The sequence below is a fragment of the Penicillium subrubescens genome (assembly GCF_028828155.1).
Source record: "Penicillium subrubescens strain IBT 31985 chromosome Unknown utg000007l_segment0_segment0, whole genome shotgun sequence".
Taxonomy (NCBI): Eukaryota; Fungi; Ascomycota; class Eurotiomycetes; order Eurotiales; family Aspergillaceae; genus Penicillium; species Penicillium subrubescens.
This window is the reverse complement of record NW_026643157.1, coordinates 2,855,156-2,869,106: the sequence shown is the minus strand read 5'-3', so window position 1 is coordinate 2,869,106 and position 13,951 is coordinate 2,855,156. Positions and strand designations below refer to the sequence as shown.

Sequence of the window (13,951 nt, the reverse complement as noted above, 5' to 3'; positions counted from 1 at the left end):
CTGGAACATCACCCAAGAAGTTCGCCTCGATGATCGGATAATGCATCGATCAAATCCGCGGCCGGAAAGAACTGACCCAAATAAGGTATCATTTCCTCTTCTCCTAACATCGGGAAAGGGTCCCAAACATCAAGTGTCTCTCCTTGCGGAACGGCACCATATATCTCATGTTGAATCGGATAAGGTGTAGAAGGAGATGTGAGGGACTGAGAGTAAACGCGATGAGCGCTAATGTCCCCCTCGCTAGTGGACTGTGAGTCCTGGAAGACAAATCGCATAGTCGCATCTGAATCTGGAAGGGAATCCCATAATCTGGGAACAGCCACGAGTTTGAGTATTCTTGCTAGTGCGTTCCTATCAATTTTGCGGAACAGGGCCGGAAGCACGATTTCATATAGATGTGATAGTCGCCTCAGGACTAGCAGTCCACCGTGACGTGTCTCCGCCGACGATTGTTCAAGCATTTTGAAACTTAATGCAACCATTTCCTTCTCTCTCGCTACCTCAGTTGCTGGCCGATATTGTTGAAAGCAAATAATATCGAGAGCGAGGAAGATCCCCGCTGAAATAATAGCCGAGTTAGCGGCCCAAAACTTGAGAAGGCGCAGATTTGGGTTATTGTATATCCTGTTCAGAATTCGCCTCGCAACTGGGACGCCATTGGAGAAATCCGCATGCTTGGTTGGTTCGAGGGTATCTAGCATTTGAGGTATCTTGGCAACATAGAGACTTATCCGCCAGGAGTCAACACAGTTGAGGGCTAGATTCCGTTGAAGTGTGTTCCAATACGGCTCGTTATTGTCGTCATGAAGATCATGGTTGAAGTTATTTGCAGATTCGTGGCACCGAAGATGTATTGGAAAAGAGTCAAGGACGCGGTCGAGGTCCTCAAAGGATGCTTGCAGTATCGCTGGACTCCAACCTCTGACTGAAGTGACTTGGCTGCGGATCATGGCTGCAATTCGGGCCATGACTTTGTGGTACTCGAATGGTGAGGGAGAATCGCTAGTTTCATCCTCGGTCTCTAGCATGGTCGTGAATGAACCGGGATGGATTGATATTGGACGCGACCCGATCGTCATCCTACCAAGCATTAGAACCCCGAAAAGACACGAAAATATATAGTAGTATACCAGTCACAGATTACCAAAGTCCACCAGAGTCTTCGATGGATTACTCTTTGGGCCCTGTTTGGGTCTTTAATCGCTGTCCTCCTTTTCTCTTTTCCAAGATGATCAATCCCAATGAGCCTGGCGATATTCACCGCCATACCATGGAGGATATACTCTCGACTCGATTCGCCCAGATTTTTGTGGACAATATTTAGGATAGCGACCGTCTGAATGGTTGATAAGGCGGGTTTGCGAGTAAAGTCGGCGAGATCAAGCTCCCTCAACGCAGCTTCATACCAAGTACGACACAATCCTGCCGGGCTCTTGCCCCGCAACAAGACATCTGGAGGGGGTTGACTAGAGAAGCTTTCGTAGAGAAGCTGTATATCGTGTATTTCCGCCTCATTGATAAAGTACGCCCCGACCTATGACACATCAGCTTGCGTATCGCATACAGCCCTTTTTTGGCAAACTTACAGCGAGTATACTCAAATATACTGCAATCCAGCCATGATTTGTCAAGCATTCCTGTTTATCTTCGACCAGACTCTGCCAAAATTCATCGTGCTCCTTCATGAATATAGCTTCATCCACAGCGCAATGAACCCAGCCCAGTTGCACCAACGAGAAGTCAACGATAATCTTACTCCATTGTCGAGTTGGTAGCATCAGTTTCACACTGCTATCTAGAGACCGTTTGCTTTGAGCAGGCCCCGATGCAGGCTCCGCAAAAAGACCAAACGTCTGGGTCTGGAAGTCGCTCATAATCCTTTTTGGAATTTGTGGGCTCTCGGGAAATGCAGGAGCAGGCTCTGATACGCATCTCTCTAGCCTTGATAATTCCGGCCGTGCAAGTGCTAATTCGAGTTGCTTGATGCGAATCCTTAAGCTTGTATTCTCTCTTATAAGATTTGAAGAGTGCGACGTATTGCTATCTTGACCTTCGTTGTCGACAGCACTTTTCATCGTGTCTTTAGCGATACTATCCTTGTTTCAGGGGCAGGGCACTCACACTGTTACTTTTCCCCCGACTTTCACAACCTCTCGCGTGCAGGCAGCGACATCTGCCCGTTGAATACATTGCTCGCAGGGTATAGTTTTGGAACATTTAACTTTTCTTCGAGCACACGGTATGCACGACCGAGGAGCCCTTTGAGTCTCACGAAAATGCTGCGGCATGATTGGAGAGACTCAAGTAACAATCAGGCAACGACCTTTTTAGACCGACTCAAGCCTAGTAGAATGATACCACGGGTTTTCCAAATCCGAAGCGTGATTGATGGAACGTTGGCAAAGGGGATATTCGAGGAGTGGGGTTCTCGACAGGTCAGGTAAATGAATTACCTAAATTACTTTCGTTCGGCTAGTGTGCCCGCAACCCGATTCTCGTCTACCATTGTAATTTCCTGTGAAGAATTATTCGAGGCACAAAGTAGAGATATCGGCGGGTCAGGATTAGGAGATACGCTTATAGTGTCGCCGTTCAGACTACCTAGGCCACTATACGTACTATTTTTCCTCTGCCGGGTGGGGCTTCCCTATCTTAGCTGCCGCCGCTTTAATGAGGGCGATTTGAGTCAAACTCACAGTGAATAGATTTCAGTCAGGTCAGTGCTATCACATGATTATCAGTGAGGTCGTCTAATGAGCACTCACTGATCCATCACTGATGGATCACTCAAGATTTATCCAAGGCATCTATTGAGCAATCAGTCGACGCTCGGCCCATACCTAAAGAAGACCTTCGGATCAGTTGAGAGTCAACCAGAGATATATACTAAGTACTTCTTGCGGAGAGGATGTAATAAGTAAACAAGTCGACTTTGTGCATCGCTCCGGAGTAAACACCTATAATAGATGGACCTATGATATTAAAAGTGATAGCCCGTTCGAACGTAGCTAGCGGCTGCGATTCTCTGTCTGTCAATCTTCGCTCGTCTCTATCGACCATCAATTTTATGTCTCATAACCCACCATTCCCCGTGCAGATTGCCCGCGTTTAACCAGGAGATTCCACTACGGGTTGCGTCAGGTTTCGGGTCGAGGTCTTAGTCCAAGTTTGGCTTTACGGAAGTCTACGACTCTTTAGCGATAACTCTTGCAGTAGAATTTCATTTCCAAGAATGATTGCCCCGGTAATAAGTGCTTGCTCCTGGGCTTTATCCAGCACGTCTTTTTTTTGGCCCAGGGCGCGCTGAATAAATTGGCGATCATGAACGCGTCCTTTTGGCTTGCCACGACTGTAGCAGGCTTGATTCGAGGGCTGGCCTCAACTTCTCTAGATACCTTAGGCATCGTGGTAGTGGATAGTACTAGGAAGAAGTTGAGAGGGAAAAGGAAATGATAATTTGACCGTGGGACAATTTAACTGTTGACAGCACCCAACTGATTCTGGGCAAGTATATCATTTGGCCAATTTCCTTCTGCTCAGGTAGAGGTTGGTCTAGAGTTTTAATGGTTGCCCTTGCTGAACCGCCACCAGTTGACATTGAACAGATCCCCAGTGCCAGCGCCGGTATAGACGAAGTACAGATCCTGAATTCCCTTTGCGCTACTGACAGCACAGGACACTGTGGTCCACGTTTGCCATCCTCCAGTACTCGGGATAGTACAAGCGCCAAGAAGAGTGCCGTCCGTACTGTCGAGGTGCATCTCGATTGTGCCGCCGCTTGCAGCTGAGGCGACTCGAAATTCAACAGACTTGGCGCCCTTCCCACCACCAAAGTCGACGCCTTCGACTTTGATGTAATCGCCATTGTTGATATTGCAGACATTAAGACCGCCTTCACTGCAGACCTCGGTTGAAACGCCAACTTCCCAAGCGATCAACTCTGCCTCCTGGCGTCGGTATGGGTCCAAGGTGTCAATTCGTGGAGCACCCTTCTTCGTCATATTCATCTGGGGAATCGTACCATCAGGGTTATAGGTAAAGGGCTCAACGGCCACAGATCGTTCGAAGCCACCACCTCCTGGTAGAGCGCCGTTATGGTAAAAGAAATATGAATGGCCCTTATAATCAATGACCCCGGGATGATTTGTAAAGCTCGAGCCTTGGGTCGGCATGAGAACGCCCTGATAACTCCAAGGTCCGAGGGGACCCGTACCCATTGTGTAGCGAATATCCTCAGCGCAGCAGTCTGCGGCGTAGACGATATAGTAGATGCCATTTCGCTTATAGACCCATGGGCCCTCCTCAAACGAAGTTGTGCGATTTTCATTGCCTTCACGGGCCCCAAAACCAGCAACCGTAAGGTTGATCTGTGCAGGAGTGCCCTTATATGAGATCATATCCTCGTTCAGCCTGACATACCATAGGTCTGGGTTACCCCAATATAAGTATGCCTGGCCGTCATCGTCAATAAAGACAGTTGGGTCAAACTCGTTATTTTCGAGGAAAGGGTGACCAAGCGCATCCACATATGGACCGGTAATTGTATTGCTTATACCAACACCAATAGCCATAGCCCCAGTTGCGCCATGGGTCATCGGTGCGTAGTAGTAGAATTTGCCATTGCGAGAGATGACTTGGCCGGCCCAGGCACTTGCACCACTAGCCCAGCTGAAAGTCTTTAGGCTCATGACTGTGCCGTGATCCAACCAATTGACCATATCCGTAGTGGAAAAAAGCCGCCAGTCCGTCATATTGAAGAATGTCGAGTTTGGCAAATCGTGATCGGTAAAGCAGTAAAGGCGCCCATCATGCACGACCGGTGCTGGATCTGCTGTATATATGGTCTGTATGATGGGGTTATCAGCACTAGCCAGCTCGCTGCCGCCCAGCAACGCGGATAGGCATAGCAGGGACCGGAACAATAGAGCACAGGCTCTCATCTCGGCGAATGGGTGGGTGGATTTCAAGGCGCTCCCTTGCTAGATTTCCAAGTCTCTTAGAAGATCATGTACCTGTCGCGTTGTGCAAACGAATTATTGGCAAGGTTAGGTTTTCAAAAATTGAATTGATATCCATGAGATTTTAAGGGGGCTTAAATACTACAGATCATCACATTAGCCGGACGTGTAGAGAAGAATTTAACCGGCTCGAAAGCTTGACTCCAGACTAGGGCCGAATGCCTTAAAGGAGACATGGATGCGGGGACCCCACCCCCGAAAGGGTGGTAGAAAAGGCGTACCTATCTATTTAGGCTAATCCATCCGTGGTAGATGACTCTAGAAATTGAGGGCAGGACTAGAGCCATCAACCGACTACATAGATGACCCCTGGGCGCTTGTTGATCGGACACTGAGCGACGCTGGAGGATCTTCGAGTATCGAATGAGCACTCACGGGGAATCGGTCATGTCCCACGTGACTGACGCTGAGCATAGTCAGGAAGATCGAAGAGGAAATCCAATTGAATAGTCAATTTATTGAAACGGGTGGGAATCCGGGGAAATGTTAAATCCCCCTATGAAAGCTAGGTACGACTCCCGGCTCAATCACCACCAGTACGGAGTAGAAAGCGGGGTATTGGTGCTTTACCCAACGTAAACTCATCCACGTTATTGCAAAGTCGCTCCTCTTTAATAGAGCGGCTATATCGACTTCTACGCACGGATAACGCCGCGGACAAAGAGGTAAAGGTACCAAGAGATTGAGATTCTCCTTGAGATCAAAACAAACAGATCTGGATATCGAACAAATAAATCGCCAGCTAGGTAACCAACAAACGCATAGAAATGCAAGGCAAGGAACACGACAATAAATAGTGTGAAAAAGCCGCTGTCTATGTATTGGTATCAAAGCCATGCACATACAACAGAGAAAAATAAACCGAGAGGGATCCGGTCATGAGCGGTCAATCACAGCGCCATCGACTAAACCAGGGCCAACATCCCTATCCTCAACATTCACAGCTTCTCCAGTCGGACAGATAATCGGCAAGTTGAGTTCCGCGTGTGCGGGCCGAGGTGGGACAGGGTTCATGGCTTGCCTCTTCTGCTCCATGACGTTGAACAGACAGACGCAGGCATATGGATCCGTGGCGGCATCTATCAAATACTGTTAGTTCAACGAGTGATTGATACTTCGCGCTTTGCCAAAAAAAAACCAAAGAAACTCACATTGGACCTGGCGGTAGTTCAACGATCGCGCCCAATCACCACACCGTACATCCTCGCTCTTCTCAAGCGGTAAGCCCAAATGCTCCTCGACTTGCTCACTCAGGTTCACAGTCCTCTTGTTGACAAGTTTCGGCTGTGTCTGTCCATATTTCACCAGTTTGTACAGATGGCTCAGCTCGAAGATAGATTTGGCCTCGACGCCGAGGTACTTGCGTAGCCGGGTCGAATCCGCTTTGATAGAGACGCCTACTTTGGTGATATCTGGAGACTCGATAATGCGTTTGAGAGAGGGTGCGACAAAGTCCTCTAGCGAACGAGCAGGCTTGAACATAGCGATCTGGAAGAGGGCAATGCGCTCTTCGTTTGCAATCTGAATCAAAGACAGATTATTCTGGATGCTGTCCAAGGCAGACGCCTGGGCTTTCCACTCCATGTCAAATCCGACAACTTTGCTATTGAGAAAATGCCGTGCGACTGTTTCGGTGCTCTCCAGGGATTTACAGTAGTGCACTATTGGTCTTTCGCCACTGGGAGATTGCTGGTCGCTGTGACTCCAGAACAGTGGGGCTTCCTCACTTGAGGTAGAGTCTACCTCGAGATGGTATGCGTCTTCGGCTGAGATGGGGAGCTCGACATCCGTGTCCGTAGGCCGGACAGCATAACGCGGCGTCGTCCCGGGCAAAGTGTCGTGATTGCAATCAAGAGTATGGTTGCTGGACACGATCGAGCCAGTGCTGTAGGGTCTTCCCTTAGGCCTTTGGAAAATACTACTAGGACTAGCAACAGGATTTGGATCCCAAAAGTTGCGCTTCGTGCTCTTGAGTTGTTTCCCTCCTAGAGGAGGCACGCTTTTTGCCGACGTATCACGCTTGACGTTCGCTGACTCCCGAGGCCGCTCAATTTTCATAAGCTTATCCTTCCAACCCGGTGCAAAAACAGACTTTATTGTTGGCGGTCGTGTTGCCTCACTCTTCGTCGTCTTGGGCTTGTCAGGTGTGCGATGAGATTCGAATTCACTCTTCATCGACATTGCCTGTCGAAATCGAGTCTTTGCATCCACGGGCGCTGGCTTGGGTTGAAACTCTTTTGCTGGACCCAGAAAATCCCAAACGGCAGTGGGTCCTAGCCTGCTCCGAGCGGCCCTTCGTTTCCAAGAACTGGCGTTCTTTTGCGGTTTAGGCTGTGGAGCTTGAGTATTCTTCTCATCCGATTTCGCGCTCAAAGACTTGGAAGGGCGCTCGCTTTTGGGCTTCTCGCGAAGTTTGGGGATCTCTTTCGTGGACGGCCGACCAGCAGCAGGCTTGGAGCGCACTCTCCGTGCAGGTTTGTGTCGCACATTCTTCTTGGATTTCGAAAGGCGTGAAAGTTTGGCTCTCTTCTGCGAGACACCCCTCCGACGGACCCTCACTGTGCCCAAATCCAGGATCTGAGATTTTCTTCCGGCTGTGTGTTCATGGAACTTCTTCGTCAATTGTAACCATTTCTCCGGGCCCTTGGGCTCTTTGAGTAATCGGAAGGCAGTCTCTGATACCCAACCCTGGAAACTGAGATCTGCCATCTTGTCAATCCACCGGTGAAAGCGCCGGATATCTTGGCTCAAAGGCTCGCTCGGGACGAACAGCCCTTGAGCTTGAATCAGATTCGGCACACCCAGCTTCGCCAACCTTTCCTCAACTCCGAGTCGATACCAGTCGATGTACCTGTACAATTCTAGTTCTGTTAGGAAGTCTTTTTGCTGTTTTTTGTAGATCTTATGCCAGTCGTTCAATCGAGTCTGATGAGCTTTACGAGTTGGATCGTCAAGACTTTCCCACATGGGTCCGAACGCTCCGTGGAATGTCGACGTCAAATACATAAGATCTTTCGAGAGTCGTGCGTGGTACATTCTTTGTATATCAAAGGGCGCAAGCATGTCGAGCTGTCGCCAGTACCGGTTGATTTCAGTGGACTGGCTTGGCTTCGGCCCTTTCCACTTCTGCAAATATGGTCTGCGTAGGAGATCAGCAACCCGGCGCCCTCCCTTTTCCATGAGGGCTCTGGTCTCCCGGTGAGCTCTATCATCAAACATGAGGGCTGATAGGGCCTTGGATGGCAACATTGCTCCTGATGATGGTGTGTCAGACCCAACACGGTTTGAAAATTCGAGCAAAAATGCCCCACCGAGCGGATTCTCATGTCTTCTCGACAGGCGCCATCTCCAACGGTGCAGGTGTGACACTCTAGAAAAAATATTGGCAATTGAATCGGTCGCATCTAGAAAGGGTTTGTAAGGGGACTCTTTCCGCGAATCCAGAGACACAAGTGTTTGCAAGAGCGCCATAATCGTGCCAAGCCCATTAGACACGGTTGTAGACTTGGTCTGTAATTCACTGTATTGATTGGCTACGATCTCTGCATGGGCAAGGATCTGATCGATTCGCGTCCTGGCAGAGTTCCGAGCTTGCAAATACTCCTTGTCGAGATGGGCACGCAGATTCTTGATGAGTTGCTCCGAGATGTGTAAAGATTGGGAAAATACTTCGATCTTCAATTTAAGGATATCTCTATCCGAAATGGACAGTTCTTGCTTCAGATGTCCAATCTGTCGGAACGCGATCTTGCAATACTCGTGCTCCAGATACCGACAGCGCTGTTGCATCTGCCCCAGGCGATCTTCCAAATATGAAACGTATGAGGAAAGGAGGGTGTAGTACTGGAGTCGCGTCTCTGCGATAGCCTTGGCAGATTGAGAGAGGCAATGCTCAACGTGAGCGTACTTCAGTTGTAGAAACTCATCACCCAATGGGTAGACATCGTTCAGCACACGAGCCTTCTTTTCAATCTCATGGATCTTTTTGCGGTCAAGAGGTTGACTGGCTCGTTGTTTTGCTCTGAGTTCACGTGTCCGGATCAAGTCGTTCATATTTCGAAGTGCAGCCCGGGGTCTATTCAGACTTGGTTGGTGAATTTGGGGTGGGGAAGGTGCTTCTACCTCCTCTTCGTCGTCGATTATGATGATTTGCGCACGCGGTGAGCCAGAGAAGGCTCGTCTGGGCTCCCATTTCATGATTCGCGAACGGTGAAAACGGTAGCATCGGTTCCGAGTGACTCTGGGTTGATAAAGCGAGCGGGACGAGCGGGAGGTGGAGGGGCTGGGGTCACTACGGGTCAACAGTTAGGCATTGGAACTGTATTGCGCAGAGATTATAAGCTTACCTGTGATATGAGAGCCATCGGAGCCCCAGTTTGCTATTGCCATGCCCAAACAAGTTGCCATGGGCCGTCGAGACCAAGGACGGGTACCTCAGACCTGCTGAAAGTATCGCCCATCTTCGCATGCTGTGTAGTGCGCATAGTGCGCTGCCCAAAATATGGCCAGTGTGGCGACTGAAAAAATGCGACGCTCCTCAAGCTCCTCAACCAACTTCAAGCAAAGAACGAAAAGCCCAGTGAGAACAGGGAGCTATGTACAACGGTCGATTGTAGGTGGGATACTCGTTCACCCGTTGTCTGGGGTCGCCGCACTTTACCTAATTGGGACTAGCTCATCGGCCCGGAGAAAACCAGGTTCCTGAAGGCCAGAGATCGCAGCTCTGCTTTGTATATCGCGTCCTGCTCGTCCTAAATCTCCTTCGCGACGCACGAAACACCGCTAGAAATATTTTCTAAAGTTTCTAGCTCCCCGACATACAAGACACGATGGCCTCTCAACTTCTTCCCCTTGGTGTGTCCGCGAATGTCCCGCCCACCGTGTGACCCCGCTAACCGTTCGATAGAGCTTATCGACAAGTGCGTTGGCTCCCGGATCTGGGTTGTCATGAAGGGCGACAAGGGTGAGTCTGAATTTTCGTGGAGTGGATGATTTTCGGTGTACTAATGTGAACTACAGAGTTCTCCGGAACCCTGCTTGGCTTCGACGACTACGTCAGTAAGTACCCCTTCTTTCTTCGGGCATTGGTATGTTACAATTTGCTGACTATGGACTTAGACATGGTCTTGGAGGACGTCACCGAATTGTGAGTGTCATCATTACGCCTCACCTTCCTGGGAGAGAGTCATGGCTGTCAGGAACCTCATGTCTTGACAGCCACGACCTCTATCTTCATGATGGCGTTTTTGATATTCAACAATCCTACGACTCTCCGGCAGAGACTAACCTGCTTTCAGCGACTACTCCGGTGCCCAGATCAAGCTTCCCAAGCTCCTGCTCAACGGCAACAACATTTGCATGGTAAGTCTCTCCTCTGCTTTGTTTCGGCCGGGTCTCTAACGACTTTATACAGTTGATCCCTGGCGGAGAGGGCCCTGGCAGCGCATAAGCTTGGCCCAGAGGAAAAATGATGAAAAGAAACCTTTGCGTTAATGATACCGAATGCGACGACATGAAAACTCCTTTTATAGAATGAATCAATCCCATTGATACTAGTCATATCATTCCAAATTCCAACTCCGCTGCACCCTTGCCGTGTATGGAAAAGGCAGAATCTTCAATATATTGGGGATATCAGGCTCGAATACTAGCTTCAGCGATCTCGGGCTAGCTGTATATTCCTATGATTTTAATCTCAACCTCCAGTTGATCAAAACACGAACGTTGCAGGGGGCTTCTCATGCTAGTTAACACTCACAAAAGACCCTAATCTCATCAACCCTCAGAGAATCTGCCAGGAATATCATTTCTCAAATGCCGATTTCATTTTACTCTTGCTGTGTATGCTGACAGCACAAACTTCAATACCGTTAAGGATAGGTATCAACTCGAATACTTGAGTAAATTCACTCTACGTGTGCCGCTGAGAGTTCCTTCAACGTCGACCGAAGCATCAAGATCACAGTGAGAATTTTAAGAGGAACATACTCAGCAGAGAAATCAGAGGAACCATTCATACCCCGAAGACTGCGACAGCATTCCCTACCCCGCGCCTTCCAGCTAAAACCATACAATGACAAATTCTAGCACTATGCGATACGAAGCCCGTGGCGCGGGCATTTTCCAACTCAATTACCCAATCTCCATCTCCATCTCAATATCCCTCATAAGGGAAAAGTAACCAACACCCCCAACATTCGCTACAGCACGCAATGACAAATCCCATCACCATCCATGTCATAGTTACAAATCCTTCAAGCCCCAATCCAACTCAATTACTCAATCAACATCCCTACCTCAAATCCCTCATAAGCGGACACTCGACCGCCAACAAATCCGCCTGCATCAAAGTTCGCCAATGCTTCTAGACCACACCTCTATGCAGGCACACCCAACCTCCTCCAATCACCCCCAGCCCCAGGACACAGAGGGAACAACAACCAGCCTTAACCCCAAACGCAAAGATAAGCCGCCACCCCGACCTCCGAGCTAAAATAAACAAACTCTCGCCGAGCCGCGCTACCACTAACCAAGTTACCAAACAGCTTAGCACCGGCTATAGCCGGTGTAGAGATTCGTAATTCGCCATCGACGGTCTGAAACCGGGTATTTTGGGGCGCATGAAGGACGACCTTTGTGGGGTGATTGCTGGTTGTTCCCACAATTAAACCGTCGAATGAGGGGATGTGGGTATGAAATTATGGGAATATACCGGGGAAATGGGGCATTGGATGTACCTAGGGTGTGGGTTTCTGGGGTAATTTGCGGAGTAAAGAATGCGGATACTGTACGCTTGTGGATGGAGATGGATATGGAGATGTTGATCCCCGTACTGTGCTGGTTATGGTATGTGGGTACGTATGTACTACTGCAGTATGTATGTAGGTAGGACTAATAATGTCCGGCGATGCAAATGTAGAAGTGTAATTGAAGAATAGCATCCACTTAATACGCTCTGCCGCTATAGTCCAGAATGAAGTCATGACGCTTGCGGGTAGATATGCTTCCCACACAAGTGCCCGCGATCGTCGACTCGGGACTTCAATCTAACAGACTACTCATACTAGAATACATAGTCAAAGCTAAGGTGGCTTGGAGATAGGTAGTCCATCGCCGTTCAGGGAAGATCGCATGCGGGTATCCAAGCCTCCCGAACCTTCGCCAGGCCGGGGCAGATTCCATCTATACGGAAGTCGGGGTAGAACTTTCTTGCGATGGATATGGCATCCTCCCCATGGGGAAGTCAAAGGATGCCGCGTATACAATAGGAGCTAACTCATGTTAGTCCACTCATAAACTAACCTGTGCTTGTACTATGTACGCGGACATCGGAAATCCACCAAATCCCCGAAGACCCGCCGTAACAAGCACATCCAACCCCCAAATCCAGACCAACCAATCATCCCGCCACGGTTAGACAACAATATCTGAAATCATGAAATATCAATGAATCACCGTCATTTGCTACAATTGAGCTCAGCCCGTAGCGCGGGTTGCTAGCTCTTACCCCAGACTCAGACTCGGCGCCCGTGGGTGCATTGTGGAAACTGTTACCTAACAGCTTTCGTGTCCCCCGCATTTAACATGGGGAAACTGGATCACCCCCGTGGGCTGGTGGGACAACTCTAAGTAGACCCAGCTGGGATGTAGTGAATCAGTGATAGAGGGGGGGAAGAGGTGAAGATGAGTCTTGCGCGATTTTTTGGGGTCGGCTGAGGCGGGTTGGTGATGTTGAAGTTAAAGTTGATGTTGGAGGAGTGGAGGATTGAGTTATGTGGGAGTTTGGGCGCTACGGTCGGCCTTCGGCCTCGGCTGGATTGAATTGCGTCGCCACAACGAGGCGTATCACTTCTAATAGACTGACTAGTTACCTTATCCCTTCTTAGGACATTAGTAAACTGAAGATTACGGAAATGTTAAAAAACAATAACTATAGTGTTAAACCTCAATTATCACGAGCGTGCCTGTTTTCAGAAAATTAAGGGCCATTTCCATTTCCATATCCATTCTCATCCCTGATCCTGTAGCCTCCCAAACCAAAGAACGAACAACAGAGCCAAGCTCGCAAGCAACAGACATTCCCTATTCGCTTCAGAAAGGGCAATGCTCAGCCTCGGAATCACAGACACGCCAACCCTGGTCCGATGCTACCGTGGCTTTCTAGGGGGTCAGCCGCACACAGCCATTCACAAGCCGAGATGAGCGCCATCAAGCAAGTGTGGCGGCCTAGAAGAAAACCGGGGATCACAAAGGCAAGTATGGACAGCAGCCAGTACTGTGAGACAAGAGTAGACAAGGGCAAGGCCCCTGCTGCGCCCCCGCTGCCGCCCTGCTAGACTGCTAGTGTTCTGTTCTTGCGTGGTAGCATATTTCTCTTTTTGGAAGTAGGAGGTGGATATCAATGTTCCGAGTGTATGGGACTATAAGTCTTGGGTTACGGTTTCAAGATGTTCTAGATTGGGGAGTTTTCTTGGCTACTATCGAATTGAAGTGGGATTTTCCCGATCGATTTGTTGATGTTTGAATGGCCTCGAACAGCACTGTTGTTATTCAAGACTTCCATGTATCTACACCTACAGACTGAGTATGTTGTAAGTCTGGAGGCCAAGTCCATCTCTGGTAGACCCGTTGAATAGAACCGCCCCCAGAATTCGAGAAGGGTTCGAAGGGTCTTACGATCGGCGACCAGGTGTTTGGGTTTGGGATCACAACGCCCAAACTCTCCGCCAGAAGCCAGGTCCTGTCATCGCGATACGACCAATCTACTTGGCAGCGAGATGCGAGGGCCTTTCCGCAGAGACACGGCGTTACCCTCCAACCAGCGAATGTGACCAAGCTATTTCTCTACACGACCTGCGTCTCGAACGTGGCGCGTTAACACGATCGAGGATGATAATCACGGACTCTGCATATTACAGCGCGTGATGCAT

The 13,951-nt window shown here is 49.3% G+C and overlaps 4 protein-coding genes across 4 annotated transcripts; 1 reads left to right on the top strand and 3 right to left on the bottom strand.

The window, feature by feature from the left end:
- Positions 1-8: 8 nt before the first annotated feature.
- N7473_010798 (fungal specific transcription factor domain-containing protein) lies at positions 9-1,877 on the bottom strand (the record flags this gene model as incomplete). Its single annotated transcript, XM_057156737.1, has 3 exons — positions 9-1,083; positions 1,134-1,537; positions 1,590-1,877. 3 exons carry the CDS (start codon positions 1,875-1,877, stop codon positions 9-11), a joined length of 1,767 nt encoding a protein of 588 aa, XP_057005392.1.
- Positions 1,878-3,563: 1,686 nt separating this feature from the next.
- Positions 3,564-4,943, bottom strand: N7473_010797 (glycoside hydrolase family 43 protein; the record flags this gene model as incomplete). Its single annotated transcript, XM_057156736.1, has 1 exon — positions 3,564-4,943. One exon carries the CDS (start codon positions 4,941-4,943, stop codon positions 3,564-3,566), a length of 1,380 nt encoding a protein of 459 aa, XP_057005391.1.
- A 954-nt stretch (positions 4,944-5,897) lies between these two features.
- Positions 5,898-9,489, bottom strand: N7473_010796 (3'-5' exonuclease; the record flags this gene model as incomplete). The annotated part of the gene is made up of 3 exons (XM_057156735.1): positions 5,898-6,100; positions 6,173-9,312; positions 9,368-9,489. 3 exons carry the CDS (start codon positions 9,487-9,489, stop codon positions 5,898-5,900), a joined length of 3,465 nt encoding a protein of 1,154 aa, XP_057005390.1.
- A 266-nt stretch (positions 9,490-9,755) lies between these two features.
- On the top strand, positions 9,756-10,661 carry N7473_010795 (RNA-binding protein LSM5). The gene is made up of 6 exons (XM_057156734.1): positions 9,756-9,875; positions 9,928-9,984; positions 10,041-10,079; positions 10,140-10,167; positions 10,319-10,382; positions 10,435-10,661. Exons 1-6 carry the CDS (start codon positions 9,851-9,853, stop codon positions 10,468-10,470), a joined length of 249 nt encoding a protein of 82 aa, XP_057005389.1. The 5' UTR covers positions 9,756-9,850; the 3' UTR covers positions 10,471-10,661.
- Positions 10,662-13,951: the final 3,290 nt, after the last annotated feature.